Source organism: Falco biarmicus, chromosome 2, assembly GCF_023638135.1.
Source record: "Falco biarmicus isolate bFalBia1 chromosome 2, bFalBia1.pri, whole genome shotgun sequence".
NCBI lineage: Eukaryota > Metazoa > Chordata > Aves > Falconiformes > Falconidae > Falco > Falco biarmicus.
In genome coordinates, this window is record NC_079289.1 from 91,185,187 (window position 1) to 91,207,903 (window position 22,717).

At 43.3% G+C, this 22,717-nt stretch overlaps 2 protein-coding genes across 12 annotated transcripts in view; both read left to right on the forward strand.

Annotated features, from left to right (window-relative positions):
- MAP7D2 (MAP7 domain containing 2) overlaps nucleotides 1-9,327 on the forward strand; it is an 84,848-nt gene extending 75,521 nt beyond the window's left edge. For 8 of the 9 annotated variants that reach the window (XM_056329505.1, XM_056329508.1, XM_056329509.1 and 5 more), the window contains 7 exons: nucleotides 328-454; nucleotides 1,754-1,958; nucleotides 2,083-2,187; nucleotides 3,462-3,515; nucleotides 4,216-4,294; nucleotides 5,030-5,216; nucleotides 6,815-9,327. In XM_056329505.1, the coding sequence (XP_056185480.1) occupies nucleotides 328-454; nucleotides 1,754-1,958; nucleotides 2,083-2,187; nucleotides 3,462-3,515; nucleotides 4,216-4,294; nucleotides 5,030-5,216; nucleotides 6,815-7,064 (1,007 nt within the window). In that variant the 3' untranslated portion in view covers nucleotides 7,065-9,327. The remainder of the gene's footprint in view (nucleotides 1-327; nucleotides 455-1,753; nucleotides 1,959-2,082; nucleotides 2,188-3,461; nucleotides 3,516-4,215; nucleotides 4,295-5,029; nucleotides 5,217-6,814) is intronic. The other variant, XM_056329507.1, reaches the window with a different exon arrangement.
- Nucleotides 9,328-17,892: 8,565 nt separating this feature from the next.
- BCLAF3 (BCLAF1 and THRAP3 family member 3) overlaps nucleotides 17,893-22,717 on the forward strand; it is a 35,788-nt gene continuing 30,963 nt past the window's right edge. For 2 of the 3 annotated variants that reach the window (XR_008820138.1, XM_056328081.1), the window contains exon 1: nucleotides 17,894-18,059. The gene's annotated coding sequence lies outside the window, so the exon portion shown is untranslated. Of the gene's footprint in view, nucleotides 18,060-22,717 lie in introns of all 3 variants that reach the window. The other variant, XM_056328082.1, reaches the window with a different exon arrangement.

Below are 22,717 nucleotides of genomic sequence, written 5' to 3' on the forward strand. Positions count from 1 at the left end.
GTGATGACCTGTTCTTTTCATGAAGCTGCTCAGTCATAGGCTTATGAGAATGTGTAAAGGTACATAATGGAACCAGTAAATGTATAGTTTTCACCAGGGTTACCCATGTGTGAAAACTGCTTGTTAATGAGGATGTGCAAATGCTGCAATCTGGGGATGCTGTTATCTATCCCATATTCTATCTCTGATAATGCCAAGGTATGCTTTTGAAAGGCAAAGGTGTCATACCAGTGTGAACCAGGCCCATTTCAGCCTCTCTGTGAGCGTGGAAGTGCTGGTCACTCTCTTTGTTTCCTGCCTAACTTTCAACCCTTGGTCATCTTTCAGGGAAGATTACAGCAGGAACAACTGATGCAGAAGAAGCTTCAAAAATTCTAGCTGAAAAAAGACGACAGGCACGTCTGCAGAAAGAACAAGAAGAAAGGGAGAGACAGGAAAGAGATGAACGGGAGAGGTATCTTTGTAGATTTGTTAAAGTTATTACCTAATAGTTTAACCTGTATCATTGAAGAGGCTTGAAAATGTGGTAGTTTTAGAATCAAGGTAAGAGCTTACATGTAAGTGTTGATTTCTTTCAACTGGGACTCACAATTCGTTAGTGTCTTTTGCAGTCTTCATAACTAGTGAAGTTAGAAGATAATAATTTGACCTCTTCAAGAAGCCTGAATATAAACTATTACTCATCCAAATATTTCAGGTATGTCCACACTGCACTGTACTGCATACTGCCATGTGGACATACCTGAAGTATTTTAAGCTGTAAAAAAATATTTGAGGCAGTTCTAAATGAGCTAGTTCATGCAGAAGAAACAGCCTTGCAGTAGTAGTAGTTGGCAAGGCTGGTGTCATTCAACAAACTAACCTGAAGTTCATCTTTCTGCCCAAGTCTGTTGCAGGCAGTTGAGGGCTTTAAGAGTGTGGGCATAATGAAGGTTGCTGTGCCTAAGCAGTGAAATTCTGGCTGTGTTCTGGGAGCAAGCTTTTTGGGTTGTTCTCCACATGGGCTGCAAGTTGCAAGTGTCAACAAATCATGCCCTTCCTTTAAGGCCCTAATAGTAAATCACTAACTCTGCTTGTCTAAATTCAATTTTGTCTGTTCTTACTGAAAACATGGCAGGGTGTGGGGATCACCAGTGCCTGCCAGTTTGGCTGAGTGGGAATATTTCCTGAATCCCTGATATGCAAGGATAAGAATGATGGCTTGTCAAAGCAGCTTTTGTATGCGGTGACGAAGGAACATGATATCCCTCAGTGGGCCAGGGAGCAACACAGGTAGAATTTAGACCCACTCTTTCTGGTGTACCACTGTGTTTTGTGGACTTCTTTGCTGCTACTCATCTAATCTGTTTATCTTCAGATGAAACAAAGAAAAAAAGTACTTGCTTGTTTATAGATACCAGCATTTTGGGTGTGAAGTACAGGGGAAAGAGGGATGTTTTTATTACTGAAACTTACTTTTATTATTGAAGCTCTAATTGAAATTAGAATGGCAGTGTTTTGTCTTTGATCACACCTGTTTATTTCAAGGGAAATTATAATTTCTGTGAAGTATTTTAGGCAGTGAAAATACGATTGGAATAGAAGTTTGATAGCAACCTGAATTCTGAGTGTGTGCCCAACCTCTTGGCATTTTTCATGAAAATGTGTGCTGCTGTATGTATTACCAGTTACTGCTGATCGCATGCTATGCATGCAATAGAATTCATGCTAAACAAGATGAAGCCTTTTAAATATACTGTTATGTTTTTTGCAGGCTTGAAAGAGAAGAACAGAAAAGAAAGGCAGAAGAAGAAAGAATTCGTCTAGAGGAAGAAGCTCGTAAGAAGGAGGAGGAAAGAAAACGTGAAGAAGCAGCAGCTAGAAAAAAGGCAGAAGAAGAAGCCAGGAGAAGAGCTGAGAAAGAACAAATGCTAAAGGAGAAGCAAGAAGAAGAGCTCCAGGCCAAACCTGAGAAACAGGTACCATCTCAAACACAAATGTGAAACTTTGTATACATGTATTTAGATATACATGTAAATAAATACTTCATAGTATCTGGTAATCTGCCTGAAATGAATAATGGCCCTATCACATTTTGGTTAGAGGGAAGAAGCAGAAATCAAAGCCCGTGAAGTAGCCGAACAACTTCGTCTTGAAAGGGAACAAATCATGCAGCAAATGGAGCAAGAAAGACTAGAGCGGAAGAAGGTACGTATTTGCATCTCAACATAATTATTTCATTTCTTGTTTAATACATAACTCGGGAAGTTCCCAATAGTATGCAGAAATAATTATCTGGAGAGGAGTTATAGATGGATATTTGTGCCCAACTTAGTATTTGCTACTTGTATGTTAGGGGAATGTGGACGGCAAAGTTTGTAACAAAGTTGAATTGCCTAAGGCAAATTACTTTCTACTAGGCACTGAACCAACACAGAATTAACCTCTACCCACCAAGTTAAATGCCTGAGACAAATGGGAATGGCATGCCAAAGCAAATGTCAATTGCCACCCAACCCGGGAAGTCACAGATTTTTGAGGAACATGAGTGACTTTGTTTAAAAAACTTATTTAACAAAAGCTCAGTGTCATTAATGGAGAAAATTAATGGGATTAACAGAGAGGTTTGCTCCCACCTGGCTTGTCTCTGGTTGCATTATGCAGAGGTAGTAGGGCTGTCTGGCCACTCCTGTGCAAGGAAATGGCTGGAGCTGCATAAATCAGCTTTATCTACAGCTCGGTGGCAGGAAGGAGAGAACAGCTGCAGAGCTGCAGAACCTCTGTCTGGTTATATGAGGTGGTCTTTCCACATATGTTACTCCAATATGTTATTTTTAACTGTTTACCACTGAGCTGGAGGCATGTTGCAGTTGCAAATTAGAATACCAAACCGAAGTGTCTTTAAATGTGAGATTGGTCCCTTTCACAGTAGTGCAAAGAGACAAGGTTTGTTGGGAGGGTTTTTTTAATGAACAATGAAGGGGAGAAAAAGGTATTTTTAGGGTAATGTCTTACACATTTCCAGCAAGAATAACTTCAGATACTTCATTTTACTCTTCCATTCCAAAAAGCCTAACTATTAAAAAAAAAAAAAAAAAAAGTTGAAAATAGTTCGAAGAGCAACTAAATTAAAATAATAGCTGTTGGTTTTAAATAAACATCTTGTTCCAGAGCTGAGCACAACTTATAACTGTAAACACCTGGTATTAAAATGTTTGTCTCCCAAATTGCATCAACTGAGAAAGTTATGTTTTGTGAGATCTGATATGTGAAAGCCAGCTCCCAGGTGTTTTCTACCTTTTGTTTTCTTTTTTTTTTTTTTTTTTGTTTAATTTTTTTAATTTGTTCTCCCTTTTTCAAGACAGGCAGAAATGAGGTCATGACAGTAGATAAGTTTTTCTTTTTCTTTTTTTCTCCTTTATCAGTCCTTGTGTTAAATATTCTGTCTGCCTTCTCATCCTCCAATTTGTTTTGATTTCTAGAGAATAGATGAAATTATGAAGAGAACAAGGAGGAGTGAAACACCAGAAATAAAGGTATGAAAAAGGGTTGCAAGGTTTTTTTGTTTTGTTTTATTACCCATACATGAAAATTATTAAATTCTAGAGTAGTTCCATGTTAGTAGGTAGGCTCTGCACCCAAATTTTAGTTGTGTTTTGAACTGAGAATGAGGGTTGCCGTGTCACAGTTATAGCTGTGCTACTGCTACAGAGACAGTTTTATGTAACTGTTCCAGACCAGTTTTATGTAACTGTTGCAGACTTACCTCCCTCACTCTATCTAGAAAGGTGGCAAGAGCCTATTCCTGAACGCTGGAGCTGTAATGCTTGCTGCTGTGATAGTGTCTTCTCCTGCTTTGTACCAGCCAGTGAAGTAGTCGCTGAGCTCTGGGTGTTAAGCCTGCCAGGGATGCAGGATTGAGAACAGGGCAATTGTGTCCAGCTAGGCAGTATCAAGTCCAGTTGTTACTTCTACTCAAAGTTTTCTGCTGAGGAAACTGTTTCTTCAGTTATGTTCAGAGAATGCTTTCATTTTGAAGTAAAAAAAAAAAAAAAAAAAAAAAGAAATATCCTATGCCTAATTAAAAAAGGAGAAAGAGAAAAATAATCTTCTCTTGCTGTTGATGACCTTTGACCATCCTGTGGCCCTGGCCAATCTCACAGGTTTTAGGTCCAATCAGTTCCAGGAAGGTTACAGTCCTTCATCTAATACAGTTGACTCATTATTTGATTACAGAAAGAAGAACCGAAACTGGAGGTACCGTCAACTTTGAATGTGGAAAAGCAACCAAAGGTCCTTGTTCTCAACCAGACAGGTAAAAATTGCCATATTTTTCTGATCTGTTTTCACAGTTAGTTCTCTTCATCAGAGTTTTGTAATCTCAAGCAGAGCACTGTGTATTTTCACAGGTTCTTTGCGTTCCTCTCAAAAAGAACAGCTACATTTGTGTCAGTGGCAATGTTAGAAACTGGAGATGTAGCTTTGTTTTGCTGCTTAAGCAGAAGCAAAAGAAAGTTTCTCCTCGGTTTTAGTACCTGACTGACATTTCTGTAAATGAGAAGTTCTAATCTGCCAATAGTTTGATTGCTGCAACCTACCTTTGAATTTTGTAGGTAGAAAATTTTAGCACACAACCAAGCTTGCAAGCTTTTTATGGCATTGTTCTAAATCTTAGATTTGATTTGGTTTTACCCGAAAAAGCGTATGTATTTAAAGATTTATTAAATAAAATATACATATCAGGCATTTTATATATTTTGTTTCCTTCCCCAGGCTAAGGCTTTTAGTACATGACATAGAAGACAAAACATTCTCTTCCTGTTCCCTCAGATTTAAAATATATAGCATAAAGAACAAATTCAGAGTGGGAAAGAGGATTGACAGTGTAGTATGATGAGTCATAGATGAAACTGAGCCCTGCTGCGTTGTTAATCCTCCTTTCTACTTGATCTATAACTTAAAAGCATTTGTGATTTATTTTTTCTTTTTCAAACTATTTAAATAAAGAAGTTGCTACTGTCACAATTTCTAATCTTTTTTTTTTTAATAGATATCAATGGATTGGCAAACTGCCTGAAAAATGAAAGCTTAGAAAGTGCTGCCTCTGTAATCCGTTCCCAAGATATAGTTACTAATGGACTGAAGTCAGTTCCAGGGCTTGTTCAGCTGGAAGCTGTTGATGGGAAATCTAACAGCATGGAAGACTCAACAGATGAGGTTCAGTCCATGGATGTTAGGTACAGACCATATCTACCAATAGAAATTGCAGAATTCGTATTAGGCTCACACAAAGTTTTCAGTTTCACTTGTTAATAACTCTCCCCTACCCCACAGTGTGACTTTCGGGGGTATGTGTACTGTACTTCTGTTAACGTGAAATAGGTTGTTTCAGACAAGAGTCAACTGAACCTCATCTCACTCGCATATTTGGTAGGAGGTGGGGGGCTCTGAAATCCTTCTACAGTCCTTATGTACGGATTCCATATAAGTTTGCCCAAACCATTCACATTGTTCTGTGAAAGTAACTACTGTAGTTATTGTTCTGATGTCACCATTTTTTTTGTTTCAAGACTGCATAGCTATGATGCATGAGCTTTTCTCCCTCCATACAAACAGAATAAAGAAAATAATGAATTCAGAATTCTAAGTGCTTAATTGGAACAAATGTGTGGAAATCACTAAATAACTTCTTGCGTATTAAGTACTGTTGGATTTTGATGGAAGGACTTCCGGGGAAAAAAGGAGGTTGATAATTTAAGGCTGCTATGAGAAACCTAGCCCTGAATTTTAAACATATAATTTTTATGTGGTTCTTTGTTAATCAGTAAGCCAACAGAACCTCTCATATTGTTTCAGTATTTTCAATAAATAGGCATAAATATGTTAGAAATGCCTTACTGGGACAGACCAGAAGTCTATATAGCCCATTATTTGGTCTCTGAGAGTATCAATAGGAAAAAGTAGTTAGGGAGAGCACCTGAGCCCACCACCTTCTGCAATCCAGGACCACACAGAAGTGCTATGTTTAGGGATGTTAAGAAGGTACAACTCTTCCTTGGCCTTTTAAATAGCCACTGATGGGCGTGTTGCCCATGAGTTTGCATCCAGGACCTCATCTAGCAGCAAGTTCCACAATACAGTCTCACTAAGTAAATTATATTCTTTGATCTGTGTAAAACCTAGTTTCTTACTAGTGGCATCAGGCACCCCTGCCTAGGTTTTGTGTTGCAGGACTTCATGCATTGTAGTTTTGCCCTCAGCTTATTCACCACCCCTTCATTTGTTCAGAAATGTTTGTGAAATCCTTCCCCTCTCCAAACTGAAATTCACTAGCCTTACTCGTCTCAGCAAAGCATCAACTGGTTGCAGCGCTTCTTAAATTCTGGTATTTTTACGTCTGAAGTGTATCATAAGGTCTTAAGAAATAGCTTCTTAAGTTGTTGAGTACTTTACCTAAATGTTTGCAAAGTCAGGACAATAATTTGCAAGATGCAATAAACATTTAGGTAAGGGAGTGGTTCAGGGACTAAAGTAATGAGCAATCAGTAAACTCAGTTCAGTAAACTACTAGAAATATGTTTTTAGGAGAGGAGTGTTCACATTATACAGCTACCACAAACCTTAATCCTTACGGAATGTAAATTAGGTGTGATTATCCTGAACAGGGCAACCTCTTTTTGTTTGGATTGGGACTTATTATAGATGGAGATTTGCTGCAGCTGGCCTTAAGATAAGTGGTAGTTTTTGAACAGTCAGAAGATTAATTTGATTATTGCTTTATGAAAAGTTAAACACTTCTTATTCTACATCTTCCTTTTGTGTATTTTCTGTGTAGCCCGGTTTCAAAAGAAGAACTTATCTCTATCCCTGAATATTCACCCATGAATGAACTCATGCCCAGTGTTTCTTTGGACCAAGATGGGACAAGTAATGCCAAGGCTCTAGAAGATCTCTTGGATTTCACAGGCCAAGCTACGTACTCCAAGATGTCCAGTGATACTGTTAGCCTAGATGACTGTAACAAAAACTTGATTGAGGGTTTTAACAGTCCAGGACAGGAAAATACACTCAATTCTATCTGTTGACAACTTCACTTTTCAGCAGAACAGATAAAGGTACGGTATGGTGATAAACATCTTAGATATAATCAATTGCTGTGATTACTTACAAGCTTCCCAGAAAAATATAGCAGTTGTAAACAGCATATATGGAGAAGAGGAAGAAAGCTGGTCTCCTAGATCTTTAAGTTCAGCATAATCTTTCATATTTACAGGTCTTTGTAAATTGGCATCATATGCAAACTGAGCGTATGATAGCAACCAAAAGTATCTGGTAAATGGATACATTTCCTTTATACATTCAGAATACAGTGAGAAGAGTTGTTGAGTTTTTTTGTTTCTTCATTAATACAGTACCTTTCCTATAAGTATTTGAAGCCTGTTTGCATGAAGAAAACAGTTCAAAGTGGGGCCAGCCTAGAAAATGGTAGTTACTGTTGCTGCTTACTGTTTTCTGCTGCTGTAAATACTTTTGCAGCACAGTGTATAATCACTTATCCTGGAAAGCCTGCGTAGAAAAAAGCTTAGTAGGCTTCAGTGACAGTTTTGAAGTACAATGCCACAGTCAATTTTTCTGGAAAAGTGTATTTTAAATTACAAAACTGAGGTCATCTAACTTGCATAGCTGACTTGATATTCTTCTCTCTCTCTTTTTTAATTGACAGAGCTAGCAATTTGTGGAGGATATATATCCTTATGATACTACTGGCAGTAAAATATGAGCTTGTCACTTGAAAAAGCTTCTTCAGTCCTTGACACTGGATGTCAAATAATCAGAGCTGAATAGAGCTTTGTTTTCCCAGGGAATATGTTGAGCAACTGGCTGCTTTTGGTAGAAAAAAATGATCTAGAGCCTTGATGGTTTCAGGGAAGGCTGAGTGTACATTAGAATTTGAGCTTTAGGTGCTAGTAAAGCACTTATTTCTTCTTTTAATTTAAAATTCATCTCAACGCTTCACTGTGATTTTTACCTGTGCATTTTATTTTGAAATAATTCTTCCTTAAGCTTTTTCATACATCCATTTAGACATCTCTTTCTTGTAAATAACGATGGGGTTTGCCCACAGTGCATTGAAATGAAATAATATACTGTACTTGAGTTTGTGCCTATCTTTTTGTCTTTAATAAGGAGTTATTGGCAACTTTTATGCAGGCGTGTATTTTTCAAGCCTCTTCAGCTATAGTTTTGAATTACACAACTGCTGGAATCAAAAGAGCTTTCTTACTGGTTGTGGCATGTGGGAGCTATCCCATTATGGTTATGTTGACACTTTTAGTCACTACTGGCACTTAATGGTTAATATTAATTAGTCTGGGAGCAACTATCAACTATGTGTTTAAAACCAGATTTGTTTTAACACTTGTAAACAAAGTAGGCAAAGTGCCTAGTGTAATCCCTTAATATATAGGTAGTATAGCTGTAGTAGATCCAAGTGAGTGGTCGGGGGGTAAGATAACATGTTAATCTTTGAAGATGCAGACACTTCATTAATACCAGCAGGCTTTCTAACATGTGGAGAAATATTTTGTCTTCCTATAAGCTCAACAAACCAAGATTTAATTAGGAGCAACGATATGCAAATGTTGCAGCAGAAGTACAAAGGCTGAGACACACACGGGGAACGCTGCTAGCCCCCTCAACATTCTGTAAGCATCTGTATGGAAGAATTCACATAAGGATGTATAATGTCTAGACATTGTGCCATACAGTGTAAACTTTATTTCTGTTAGTGGACTATAACTTTATGCTGGGTCATGTGCTTCTTTGAGGACATTTTTGTCCAGTTACTTATAAGAATAAAATACAAATAAAACTGTCTTGGGACACTAACACAAAAGAAGTGAAAACTTGGGGGGAGTGGGGTTTTTTTGCTTTTTTCTTTGGTTTTTTTTTCACATGTGAGGGAGTTCACAGCATAGCTTGAGCTCAGTTGTAGCCCCATTCTTGAGCTCTTTAAAGCCAGCAACAGGAAAGTAACCAATGATATTGTGTGATATATAAAGAAATCATACCTACAACAATCCAGCTCTATTTATGTTTGTGTACTTCAGAGAAATACTTTCCTTTGACTGTGCAGTAAGCTGTAGCATGGTACTGTCTTCCAAATTAGTCCTTCATCCGTTTCCTAAATAATAAACAAAACCAGTTTGTTTTGCTGTTTGACATGGTGTTTGACAAATGTCATGTTATGTTTTATTATAGTGTCATTGTATAACCTGTAGATTTCTGTATTTGCATGTCTTGTATAGCATGTATAAAGGTGAAATACATTTTCATTTATGAATCTAACTTGTTTCTTAGCACTTCTTACTCCCAGCAAAAATATAACTAATTTAGAAATCCATGTATGTTAATTTGTTCTGAGGTGTGTTCTGAAGGAGGGTGTAATACTGAATGAACAGGTGGTTGTCAGAGCCTCAAAATATTTTACCATTGTTTCTTTTGCTGTATGCTAATTTGCTTTCTGAGATTTTGCAAATACACGAAGGAAATGCAGACAGGGGGTAGAAGAGTCTTAAGGTGAGGGCTTCCAAACCATGGTATCCACCGTGCCAGTGCCAGTTTGCAGACCTGGCATCTGTTCTCTGGCATATTAGCTGGCAAAGAAAACAAGGAAAGGAAAACTTGGGAGCCATGGCCAGTAGATGCTGTTTAGCGTGTGAGAGCTGTTCTCTAAGGGTATTGGTAACATAAATGCTGAACTTCCCTTGAAGCTACGTGCACGTACATACTGCTGCTTAGAAAGAGGCCAGTCTGGAGTTGCTGTTAATCTCGTAGTGAAACACTGGGGGGAAATGTTCTACGTGGGGTTTTTTTTGTTTGTTTGTTTTTAAATCATAACTTAATTCAGAATTAAAAATGAAGGTAATCTGCTTTTACTAGGAAGTATATTAATACTTTCCACGGTGACAGTTCATTTCATCCTTACTAACTCTTGAATCATTGGTGTTGTTTGTCCACTCATTTATTTAGAAGATTAAAGGAAACATGATACCTGAGTATTCATGAAGATAGATATTGCCATATTTTCCTTTATATTTTCTTTCAAATGTAACTTTACAAGTTTGGCTGAATATCTGGAGAAAATACTGTTAGCTGAGGGGTTAAATCACTGATGATGTAACTTCTGCATACCAATACCATACCAGCGTTAGCTGCTATGATTCAAGTCTGTGCAATGAGCTTTACTTTTAATTTGTCAGTGGTCTTGAAGCCGTGGTGAAGGATCACTAGTGATTCACATGAGTCCTAGGTTCATCTTTTCTGCTGTAAAGCACTTAAGAATCAATCTGTGAGAAGAAGAAGGAAAAAAAAAGAACAGTGATCCCTGAATGGATTTTATAAATGGATTTATAAATGGATGAATGGATTTATTTTTTTAGATTACTTTTATGAAGTGATCTGCAAAACAGGATTGTACACACCGAGAAGAATTGGACACTGCTACTGTCCTTTCCCAGATTTATTTTCAATAACTAATATAACTATTAGTAAGTTCCTAATACATAAATAATACCTATGAGGTACTTGGGCATCACAGTAGCTCTCTGATAAGGTTCAGCACTTCCTCTGGTGTTGCCCTGGGATCTGACACCCAAAGCTTGTTTTGGGCCCCAGCAAAGGCCCTGAGCGGACCTCCTGCTCTGCAGTAAGGTAATTTCAAAACAAAGTGGCATCAGTGAAGGGTAGATACGGACCCCCAGGCTGCATTTTTCAGCTAGTGGTAAAGGGCTGGAAGCAGGGGAAAATCATCGTCTCTCCTGTAATTGTACTCACTGTGCGTATGGAGAAAGCAACAGAATTAGCACAGGCTGCTGCTCCGGCTGGCAGTGTGGGGATCTTCCCGCTGCCGTGACTCACAAAGAGCACAGCACCTATCCCTGCATTCCACCCCACCGAGCACAGCACCTATCCCTGCATTCCACCCCACCGTGGCCCCGGCCTCACCAGCGTAGACAGCTCAGGTGCCCCAGCCACCACCCTGTATTTCAGGCGTCAGCAGCATGGCACTGAAGCTGTCTTAGTGCTCCACAGCCTTATGTGCCTGAGGTAGCGCCGTGGCCTTCAGCACCAGTCAGGGCTGGTCAGAGAAGCCCAGGGTCCCAGGACACCTCTGGGGCTTCAGCACTGCGAGGCAGCCTGGAAACCCCAGTAGAAGACATCCTTCCCTGTATTAAAAAGTAAATAGTTTAATATTCAAGAGCTGAAGACTCTGTGAGATCTAACTCTTGTTTGCTCTAAGTCATGGCCCGTATCCTGCACACGAGGGAGATTGTCCTGTAAGCGGCACAAAGGAATTCATAGGGATACGCTGCTTTAGCAACGCGTGGGACTTCTTCCTTACTCCTTCGCTCTCCCTCCCTGTAAGAGCACAAGGCAGAGACTGGAACACTCTCTCTGTTTGCTCTCATTTTAGAACAATGTTGTTCAAGCTGTTGGTTCCTCCAAAAACAATGTGGGAAGTGGTTGTTCACCTATGCTGCCTCTGTGTATGCGGGTGCAAATACACATAAATTGCAGTTATATGACCTTTGGGGGAGTTAGTTTCCAGTGTCAATATTAAATTCTGAAAACTGTACTACTGCTGGGCCACTACGCTAAAATCTGGAAAACATAACGTATGACAATGCAATTTTCTCTTTATTTTCTTTTTAATCTTAAGAAAAACAGGTTTAAAATTCATTCTTTCTTTCCAGAATACACGCGCTTGAAAATAATAGAAAACCTAAGATAGTGAGATGCATTTTTGTTATTGTTAGTGGCAATAATACCAGCCCAGAACACTGCAAGCCACAGTGTTCATCTCTCCCCTACTTTTTTATCCCATCATTTATCTTATCCTATGATCTCCTACAGCTGAAGAGCAGGTGATGCTATTCACTCAGTTGGCCAATTTGTCTGTTGAAACAACATGTTAAGCGTAAAAGCCCTTAAAACTGCAGACAGAAACAGCGAAGGGTGTTTAAGCTTTTAAAATAATTATGTAAAGTATAAGAAAACGGTTTCTTGACCACCAAAATAATTTTTGTTACTTGTTTTCCTCTCAGTTGCTTTGTTTGTTCTCCAGCTCGTATACATTTTAGAGCATTTCTAATGATTCAAGACTGAGGTAGTAATGTTTCTAAACCAGTGGGTTCGATGATGACCTGAGGCCTGCAGCTTTCAGGGTTGAATAAATGCTCTGCAAGCCGGTGTGTAACGTTCACTTGGGAGCATTACAAAACTAGATGTGTATCCCTGCTAAAATCAAGCCTTAATGATTTCTAGAGAAAATACAACTATGATGCAGGAGAGATTAATTGAATAAAAGGAAATGGCAAGCAGTGTGCTGCATGCTTTACAAAGTTCTTGCTCTAAGAATAAGTGTTTAAAATAGTTACATAAATAAACCAGCAGCTTTGCATTACCACTCCCAAGTTCTTGCTGTGTCTAAAAGAGGTAACTTGGAAGTCACGGCCATTGTAGGTGATTGACGTTGTACAGAATGGACCCAAGAACATAAAATTACATAGCTGGAGAAAAAATTAATGGGTGTGAGAGATGTTCATAATCAGGGAAATTACTCTGACAGTATTTCCACATTTTTTATAGAAATAACAGCCATTCGCACGGAATTCGATACATGAGCAGCACAGCGAACAGGATCAGGGCAGTCTCTGTAACACCATATTATGTTCACACATCCCTTTTCAGAGTAGCTTCTATCTTTTAAAATACAGATGGCAACATTGTCTGAAATATTATTAGCATATTAAATATGCAGAGCTATGGGGGTTGATACTAATAAATTCTGTGGAGTTACTACTACTTTTCCTGGTGTGAGGTCTCAATCAGGAACAGTTTTCACTCCTTCCTTTTCCTTCTTTTTCTTGTCTTAAACCTGTTCCTAGTTCAAATACACAAATCCAAAAGAGTACAAATTCTGGTGGTTGCCTGCTGGAATGAGTTTGTTCTCTCAGCTCCTGGACAAAGACTGTCCACACGGCAGCTGGCAGAGAAAAAGTCCGAGGAATCTTTTTGGAGACCGAGTATGTGCAGTAGTGTGTCAGGGCCAGCAATGAAGCACTGCTGGCATGAGCAATGAATGTAATTCTGGCCAGAAATGGCTGAAGCTTCCCTAGGTGAAGACCAGGCCAGAATTCTTTTCCTTTTGGCAAGAGATGTTTGTGTTTCTAACCTATGTTTTTACAAGCTAAATTGATGCTGATATTCCTGGGCCAGTATCTGGTTTTAGGGCAGAAAGTATTCGGTAGCAAACGAAGCTGCTGATGGATGGAGCAAATAAACAAGTTGATGGAATGAGGGAGGGGAAGCAGTATGGGTGAAGGTAACAGTTGGTGAAGAATGCGAAGATACTTTGTACATATAAAGTCCAAAGACAAACTAGAATCAGTCATGCCCACCACATCCTGCCAGGCTGGGCATTTCATATTTCGTCCCTCCTCAGACTTACCATCCTGCTGTTTCACTGCAATTTCTCCTTCTTTCACCTTTCCAAGATCTGGCTTTTGCATAGGCAAGGAAATGCAGCCTTTCTGTGCCTCCTCCTCAAATTAATCTGCTGTGGCCTCTTGGGTGATAAGCCTGGTTCAAAGCCTTTGCTTTGAAAATCCTGTTACCGTATTTGTGTCACACATCAGTGTTAATTCATACACTGAGATTGTTTTCACTGGTATTTTGCCAAAATCCTGCCAAGTTTACAAGGGCCATACGCCTAGCGGCAACAGCACTTTTTCACATGTTGTTACAGGAAAGTTATGGTAACCTTATAAATAAAACATACCGGCATTATTACGTCGTGAGAGCCCAGCCTCGCTAAAGGCTCTCTTTAAAGAGTAATTTGGTGATACCATCGGAGCCAAGTCATGCAGTCAGTCATCCTCTCACATTCCTTTGGGTTTTAATTAAACAATTACTTTACAGCTTTCCTTAAATTTGAAAGCTAAATAATGTAGGACTTAATTGAGGAAATAAGGAGCCAATCGTTATCTGTTGCTCTGAGCCTAGACTGAAAAAAATACCACGGTTCCACAGAAAGCTGTTAAAGAAAGTTCTTACAAATGAATTTGCTTGAGTTTTTTGCTTTATTCTGGACCGAATTCTGGCCTTGTTTGGATGAGGAGTGAACAGATTTGAAGTTATTTTGACAAGTAACCTCAGGACTTGACCTAAACACCAGTGTCTCATTTTCCATAAAGCAGGAGAAAGAGCTGACGCTTCTTTGCTGGGGTCTTAGAAGTTTAGCTAATTTTGTTCCACTGAACAATAGATACCTTTTTTTTAAAAATTATTTATTATCGGAAGAAGCAAATAAGTAGCACACCAGCAAAGAATTAGGCAGCCGATTCATTTCAAGACAGGAGACATTTGTGGCTTTGTGGTTTGGTGAAAGTATTTTGGTAAAACTCCAAGAAAAAAAATGCCTGGTTGTGCTAAGGTGTAGGTGTGGATGAGAAGTGGAAGAAGAAAGCATAAATATGAAACTTTTCCAAAAGCAGAGATCCGAGTTAATGAAGCCATGTAAGTCTTACCAGGAGGCAAAACAAGACAGCGAAGTACAAACAAAACATTTCCTGTCAGATATTATGATGTTGGCTGGTAAAACCATGATTACCCTCGGACAGCACTTCTTCATGGTGGATCATGGCTTTGCAGATGTAGACTCTGTCAGACCCTCTCTCTGCTCCGATGTGCTTCTTCCCCTTTAAGTATTGCTTTCTATGGGCTCTGTCTGCAGACAGCAAAATGAATTGTGTGTGACAACCAAGCTAACCCACTCCCTACAAAGAGCTTTTAATTTCACTTATCTGGCCCACCTCAGGGGAGACCAGGCATTCGGCAGCGGCTGCTGTGGCAGTGAGCCTGGCAGCGTGGGAAAGCCCAGGCCACGCTCCCCAGCATAGCTCGGGCTGCCTTGCTCTGCCTGCTTCAGCGGCTGACCCTGCCAGGGATCAAGGGAAGTTTTACTTCCACTTTTAAAAAAACTAACATAACATGGTTCAATAAAGTTCAGTGCCAATAGTAATGTTTTATGTGGAAAATGAAATGCCTCCTTGAAAGAGCAGATAATGCAGGATCTGTCTGCTATCGAGGGCTAGTTTCTACCTTTGAATTCCAGGTGACTTCCATTCATCATTTCCAAGTATTTAGCATGTAAACCACAGCCATGCTCTTTCCAAAGGGAATGTTTACTAAATTAAGCATTAAAGGAATATGAAAGCTATTCTTTATTCTAATGATACTTAATTAGAAAAAAACATGGAAATAGATTGAAATAATTAGTCTTAATAAGCAGTAATTGCCAAGTCTTGTGCAATAGAATAGCCTTCAGAATTTAGAGATGGAGAATAATAATGCTGTGGAACTACTAACAGACACTGCTTTGAATAATAATTTAACTTGTGAAGTGTGTTTAATGTTCCTGATGTCTTAGAGTACTAAGTCCCTACCTACTATTGAGACCCTTGTGCACTTACTATCCATCGGGATAGTATCCGTCCTGCTATCCATCAGGGTAAACGTATATTGGATCAAGACCATCTGAGGTGAATTCAAGTAATTAGGTTAATAATGAAGTTTAATAATTTAGTTTACGTAACGTAGAAGTTTATCATATGCACATAGAGGTGGGTTGTCTGTACTTAGTGCTTTGGACCAATTTTTGCTTCAGGTGAGGCGTCTGCTTAACTTTAAGTTTCAGGGCAGCACTAGCCCCCCTATATGCAGAGAACAGGCAAACCACTACAATAGCTGAAATAGGAAGAAAACAAAATGTTTTTTCTGTTAGTTCGACTTTCGTACTCTCAAGAGCAAAATGATAGCTGCCTGTACATATCCCGCATATTGTTAAGAGGTATGCCAAACTGGTACTGCACATTACCTTGTTGAGTCCCCCCATGCTGGCCCAGGTTTCTTTGGGAAAGTGCAGATTAACGGCATCTTCCCAATTTGGTCTCATTTTCTCGATCTAAAGCTCACTCTGCCCAGTTCTCACCCTGAGCTCCCATTAACAAAAATGCTAACACAGTGAAGAGGACGGAAGCATTGTTTAGTGCAGCTTGCCACTGTATTTCTATGCCATATACTTCAGTGAACCTTATGCAGTAACACACTACTACTAAATTTAAAAATCATACTTCTATATGCTTTTCTTATGAGAACTGCAAAGTGTTTTAGTGAATGCAAGAAATTATTTTGTAGGGCAATCGTGTGGGGTTCCCCATGTTTGAGCTAGTATGGAAAGAACCGAGCAGGATCCTGTGGGCAAAGACAGCAACCAGATTTATAGCAGTTAAGCAGGATCCCTCAGTCCCACCTACAGCAACTCTGCCAAGGCTGAGAAGATGAAGATCTGAAGGTAATGCTCTACTAGAAGATCAGTCATATAAAAGGAGGGCAGGAAAATGTCAGCAGCTGAAAGTCTGAAGGATAGCCAAAGGCAGCAGCCACGCTGGTATTGGGAACATAATGAAACCAAGACCACCGCTTTGAAGTACATCTAATTAAGAGGGCAACAGTAAGCAGCCCTTCCTCTCCACTCTTGATCCAGTGAACACAAACATCTAACGTGACCCAGTTAGGCCAGGGTTTGACAATGGAGTAAACGCAGCACTATGGCTCTGAGCTGGATGAGAAATGTCAAGACCGCGTAACACAGAGTTTGTTTTTTTTTAAAAAAAGTTGACAGGCTAACCTGGTTTTGGCAGGCTTTATGCCAGGTCAAGTATGTCTGCCTGTGCCACTGTAACAATGCCTTATTGGGGTATGGCCCATGTTCCTGCAGCTACTGTAAAAATACAAAACCAACATCAATTCTGTGCTTGGGCTAGAAGAAAAACACGTGCCTACATCTGACTTGAATCATATTTATATTAATGAGTTGACCTGACAATGCACTAAACTAGTATTCACGATCCTTGACCAGCACCCTTGGATGCCTGATGTAATCTAGACAGTGTCAGTGTCTCCTTTCACAAGTGGTTTTGGGTGATCATTGTTTCTCTGTTTTTCTACCATAAAAAGACACGCTGTTTTGAAAGGGCTTTGGTATGTGTTGGTGCGAGCCTCTGCTATTTACAGCTCCCGAAGAAACTCGCTCACTCAAAGGGCAGACCTGTCAGGCCTGCTGGGCGTCGTGACCGGCAATGGAGGGAGGCATCCCAGCGGCCTAGAAGGGTGTTCAAATCGATCCAGTCTCCCCGGGGAGTGCCTCAAGGCTGCGGCGCACACTCGAGCGGGCACCCCAGGAACTTGAGGAGAGCTCTGGAAAACCCACCGGAGCCCCGCGCCCAGCAAGCCCGGGCGGCGCTAGGGCCGGCAGCCCAGCCCCGGGGCTGCGCCTGCCCAGCCTCCCGCCCCGCCGCGGCTTTAACCGGTGGCTCCGGCCCGTAAGGCCTGGGGGAGACTTTTCTGGCCTCGCCTCGCCCACCCGCCCCGCCACATCGCAGCCGAGGCCGCGGCGCCTCCCCAGCAAACCCCGGCGCTTCGGGCCCGCCCCGCTCCGGCCGCCCCTGGCTCCGCGCAGGGGCCGGCAGCCGTTCCCCGGGCCCGAGAGGGCCAGGCGGGACGCGTCACGGGAGGATCCCGCTTTTCACGGGGCCTCCCAGCCGAGGGGCTCCTCACGGCTCTGAACGCGCCCCGGGAAGGGCCAGGGCGCCGCGTCCCCTCCGCGCTGCCGCAGCCGGGAACGAACGGCCGGCACGGGGCCGCCCAGCCCCTTCCCGCGGCGGCGCCCAGCCCGGGGCGGGGAGGCGGCACCCGAACGAGGGGCCGCCGGGCAGCCGTGAGGGGAGGCCCCGCCCGGCCGCCCGCCCGCTCCGCCCAGCCCTCCCCTTCCGGGGCGCCCGCCCTCCGCCCGCCCTTTCTCTCCGCCGCGCCCGTGGGGAGCAGCAGCGCCCGGCGCGGCCCGCCGGGACCCGCCACGCCTCCTCGCCCGGCACCTGCTCGGGGCGGAGCGGCGGCGGCCGGAGGAGCGGCGGGAGGCGGCGGCGGCGGCGGCTCCGGAAGCGGCCCCGTTGGCGGTGAGTGTGGGCGCCGGCCGGCCTCGGCCCCGCCGCCTCGGCAGGGCCTGGTCAGGCCTGGCGTGGCGTGGCGTGGCGTGGCGGGGTGGGGTGGGGTGCCGGCCGGTGCCGCGGGCGGCGTGAGGGAGAGCCAGGAGCTCGAGGCCCGGTGGCGGTGGCGGTCATTGTCCCCGCCAGCGCCGTCTGCGCGCCCGGCGCCGGACGGGCCCATCCCCCGCCCCGGTGGCCGGGAGGGGGCGGGCCGGGCCCCGGGTGCTCCGCCGGGCCGGGATGCACGGAGTTCCGTCGCCCACCGGAGGGCCCGCCGGCCTAGGGGAGGTGGGTGGGAGGTGCCGCTACTCCTTCCCCGCGCAGACCGGGGTGGTGGTGTGGTCGGTGCCGGCAGGGGCGGGGGGCCGGCGGGGTTTCTGCCGAACCCATCTTGGATCTGCTGATCCAGAGTAGCCGGGAGCGGCGGCAGCCGTAACCCGCCTCGCCCCGCCTGCGAGGAGCCTGCGTGCCTGTGTGCGTGCGCGCCCGTCTGTGTGTGCCGTGGCACGGCGCCTGTGGCTCCGGCCTTCGGCGGGTGCCGAGTGCGAGGGACAAAGCGTGGGCCAGGGGCGACAAGGCGCCCTGGGGCTGCCGGTGCCACCGCGCCCCCGAACCGCCACGGTTCCAGAAAACCCGTGTGGCTGTGAGCCTGCCGGGCGAGCCGCAGGGCTGAGGTAGCGGCTCGCAGCTCGGGTGTAAGGACAGCGTTTTCCTCGGAGGTGAGCAAGGCATTAACACTAGCGATCCCTGTTCCTGGTCACTTAGATGTTGTCACCCACGGATTTACCCCAGTTAGCCTGTTTATAATAACTCTTATAAAACTTGGGTTTTGTGTAGCAGTCGTATCTGAGTTTTAGCGTGTCTTTGGTTTAGCTTAATGTATTTTCAGGGTTGAGTCAAACCAAAGCAAGATAAATTCATGCTGATTTGACCAAATCTGTGGGGTTTTGATACTACTTTGGTTGGTTTAGTTGGTTATGTGCAGTTATTCATACACCTGAGGAGGAAGTAGTGTCTCCGGAGGAATCTGTGATAGCTGTCTCCTTACTTGGCTCAACTCCATCCAGAACAGCAACGCCTGATTTTTACTGCAATTCTTAAATGCCCCAAGTCACTTGTAAATATAGTTTAGGTCTCTGAATTACAAGGGTTTAAAACAAAGGCCACTCAAATTGCTGGGGGATCTTAATTACCTGCTTACCTTGTGTGTTTGTGGGCCTCAAAGAAAAGTGAATCTTTGGTGAAAGGTTTGCTGGGTGTGGACCGCTGGAGGAAGAGCATGGAAGAGGATGCCAGGAAGGGAGGGGAAGAAATAATGCAAAAGGCATGGAAGGTTCTCTGGTGACAGAAGCCACGTTGTGGTGCCCTGTGAGACACAGGACTAGGCACAGAGGGGCAAAGAACACTGATGACTAAGTCTTTCCCCTTGTTTTCATCTTTTCGCTCTGAAGAACTAACCAGAAGCCGTGGGGATTTTTCTGGTGTTTTTTTTAATATTGGTGTTGATGAGGTGAGCTGGAATTAATTAACTTCCTTTAGAGGCACACCCTGTTACCCTGATAAACAGTTGTCTGTCTTAATGAGTGTCCATGTACTCCTCCAGATCTGCCTTCAGCAAAATAACTGGTATATCTGCCACCGCTTTTGTAAAAGCAATCAAACCAACTCTCCATCCGCCTGCGCTGTGATGAGATGGGCTTGATTTCAGTGCAGTCTTGCCTCGTGGGTGTTCACCTGTCAGGAGGTTACATAGTGGTGTCACAGCAAGCTGGTGAGCAATGTGGTTGCACACAGGTTTGCTTTTCCTTTCAGGTGGCAGCAGGTCCTCGCTGTCTGCAGGGAAGGGAAGAAATGTGCTAGGAGTCCTCCAGCAAGGGCTTATTTTTCTGGTGTGGCTCAGGAAGGCGGTCCAGACTTCCCAGCTTCCTGGCAGCACTGCTGCATGGCACTGCCGATACTGAGTAAACAGAAGCTTCTTCTCTTTTTCTGGGGGATTTGTGACTTAAGGTGGAAAGGCAAAGGACTCCATCACAGTTTGTACATGTTGGAGAGCTTTCAGTAGGTAGAAAGTTGTTGCGGTTTGTCTCTGGGACTATGATGGGAGCAATTTTAACATGCTTCATTAGAGACAGGTAGGCAGAAGCAGCTGGGGAGGGTGCTGTGACATTTAAGGCTCTGTAGTAGATGGGTTTTTAAGTCCCCTAATTCAGTGCATTATAGAAATGGCTCAATAAAATGTTTATGGGTTGTGCTTTCTTTGTGTAAGAAAAAAAAGTATTTGAGAGTGAAATACCTAATTTATTATGTGATACAGATTTATCCTGCTCAGTCTTTCCAAGTTGGCATTACAGTCTGTTTTTCTGCAAAGGTGAGGCATTGCCTGCTAATTAGTGTCATTAAATGGGTTCGTTTTGTACTAAGCTTAAATTACATGCTCAGATCTACTCAGTTATTTTTACTCTTTTGCTCATATACACAAGGGAGTACTTTCGATGTATCCCAAGGATTTACTTACAACTTGTTTAGTGGTCCGTTAGGCCTAGCTGAAGCATACAGTATTTCCTATACTTTTGTAGTAGGTCTTCATCCTACTGCGAGTGTAAGGGAGAACAATAATTTTTATATCTCTGTAGCAAACAGAGGAGAGTGATGCCCGCACACTGCCCTTGCTAACATGAGGCTTGGCTGTCTGTTAACAGTCCTTGGTATTGGGATACAACCTGTGTAAAGCTTGCCTTCACCAGCTTGTGCCAGAGGAAGAGGAAAAACCTGAGGAAGAGGACAAAAAGTTCTCTAAAGCTGCAGTGACTGCAGTTTCAGGAGGCCAGAGGAGTGCTTCTGGTGCTGGGGAGGCCCAGTCTCAGCAGATAAACTGGAGCATCAGAGCTCACCATGATCCTTGGGTTGTGGCACGTTTGGCCGGAGTGTTGGCTCCTGCCATCACTGCCCACCTTTCCCAGATCAGGAAATTTGGTAAATACAGCATGGCAAGAAAGAGGAAGAAATGTGTGTTTGTAGAGGAAGAAAGGAAGGAATAGCCCTGTCATCTCCCTGGTGGTGGTGGTGAGGGTTCAGGCAGCAAGGCTGCAGTGGCTGGGGAGTGGTGCCACCAGACCTGCTACAAAATATGTTGGAAATTAAAAGCATAACCTTGGAGGTGTGGAAGGCACTTGGAGAGTGACAGAAGCCCAGGAAAAGGCATTTGTAATAAAAAAGCGCTCATTGAATATGAGAGGGCTGTGAGGAAAAAGGATGGAAATTTGGATCATGGTCATTTGCACTGATCTGTTCCCTGCTGTGTTGTCTAAGAGGGAATGATTTAGAAATCCCTCAGCTGAGTTTCATTTGCCTCAGCCGAGTTTCATTTGCCTCAGCCAGGGTGTGTGTCCTTGACTTAAGCAGCTGTTCTAGTTCATAGTTTTCAAACGTGTCACATATGTCCTGCCCTGAGGCAATAGGCCTTGAGTTGGGAGTCGGCTCCCTGGGCTGGCAGAGCTGTAATTCTGCCCCAGGCACCCCCTTTGGTGCTGGAGCATGGGGCTGCGAACTTCATGACATCCTTCCTCCAGCCCCTGCAGGGTTGGGGGTGGTGTATGGAGGTGCCTGTTGTTAGCTGTGGTTTTGAGGCTGAAGGTGTTTAGTAGAAAAGTCGGGGAGAAATGGGTATATGCACGCCCAGTGCAGCACTGGGAGCCTCTGCTTGCGGTGATAGTACCTAGGCCAGTCTGGGAAGCATTGGCTAAAGGAGATGTGAAGTCTTTGTTGCAGATTCAGAAATGCTCAGGCTGGTTTGCTGGGAGATGGTCTTCTGTTCTTACGCTCTTTCCTGGGCATTTGCTATTGGAGGTGGTAAGATTTGCCTGGAAGCTGAATGGGAAAGAACATGTTAGGCTTGTGTCCTGCTTGGACTATGGCTGGGGTGGGAGCCACATGGGATAGCCTTTGAATCAGCTGTACTGGAAAAGTTGCCAGTTCTATACTTTTCATTTAAGGATACGATAAATGGCTTTCTGTATTGCAGGCTTCAAGATCTTTCCCTTTTTTAAGTCTGGATTGCAGCTGAGCTTTTTACTTTGATTGTATTTCTGTTAAATACTTGGCTGTGTTGGTGTTGAGACTCTCAATTCCTGCTTTCTGTTTTTTGACAGACACTGCAGCAATACATGCTTTGGCTTGTCCCTTATAGCTTCCAGTTGATTCCTACCTAGAAGACAGTCAATGAAAAGCTTGCAGCTGCTCCTTATCTTTTTGGGCAGAGTGAGAAAGTAGTGAGCTGGGTAGTTTTTGCAGCAAGGGTCAGTCTCTGTCTTCCTGCCTTCTGTGTGACCCAGCCTGTAAAAGACTTGCTTATCCCTTCCTCCTCTTAGATTTGGGAGGTGGTGGCAATGGTTGTTGGCAGTCCCTTATAAAGGGATGAGGAATGACATCTCCATCTACTACCGGTGATAAGGCAATTGAAGAACAGCTCCTTGACGGTGAGCACTGCTGCTGTTGACCTGCCCTTTGTGCGTCCTGCCTAAGATTTCCTCCACTATCTGTTGTAGATGATGGAAGGCACCCAAAAGGCATGTAGAGCAGTCCACATATTTTTGGTCTGTTTACAGGAGAGTTAACTACTTCTGCTTAGT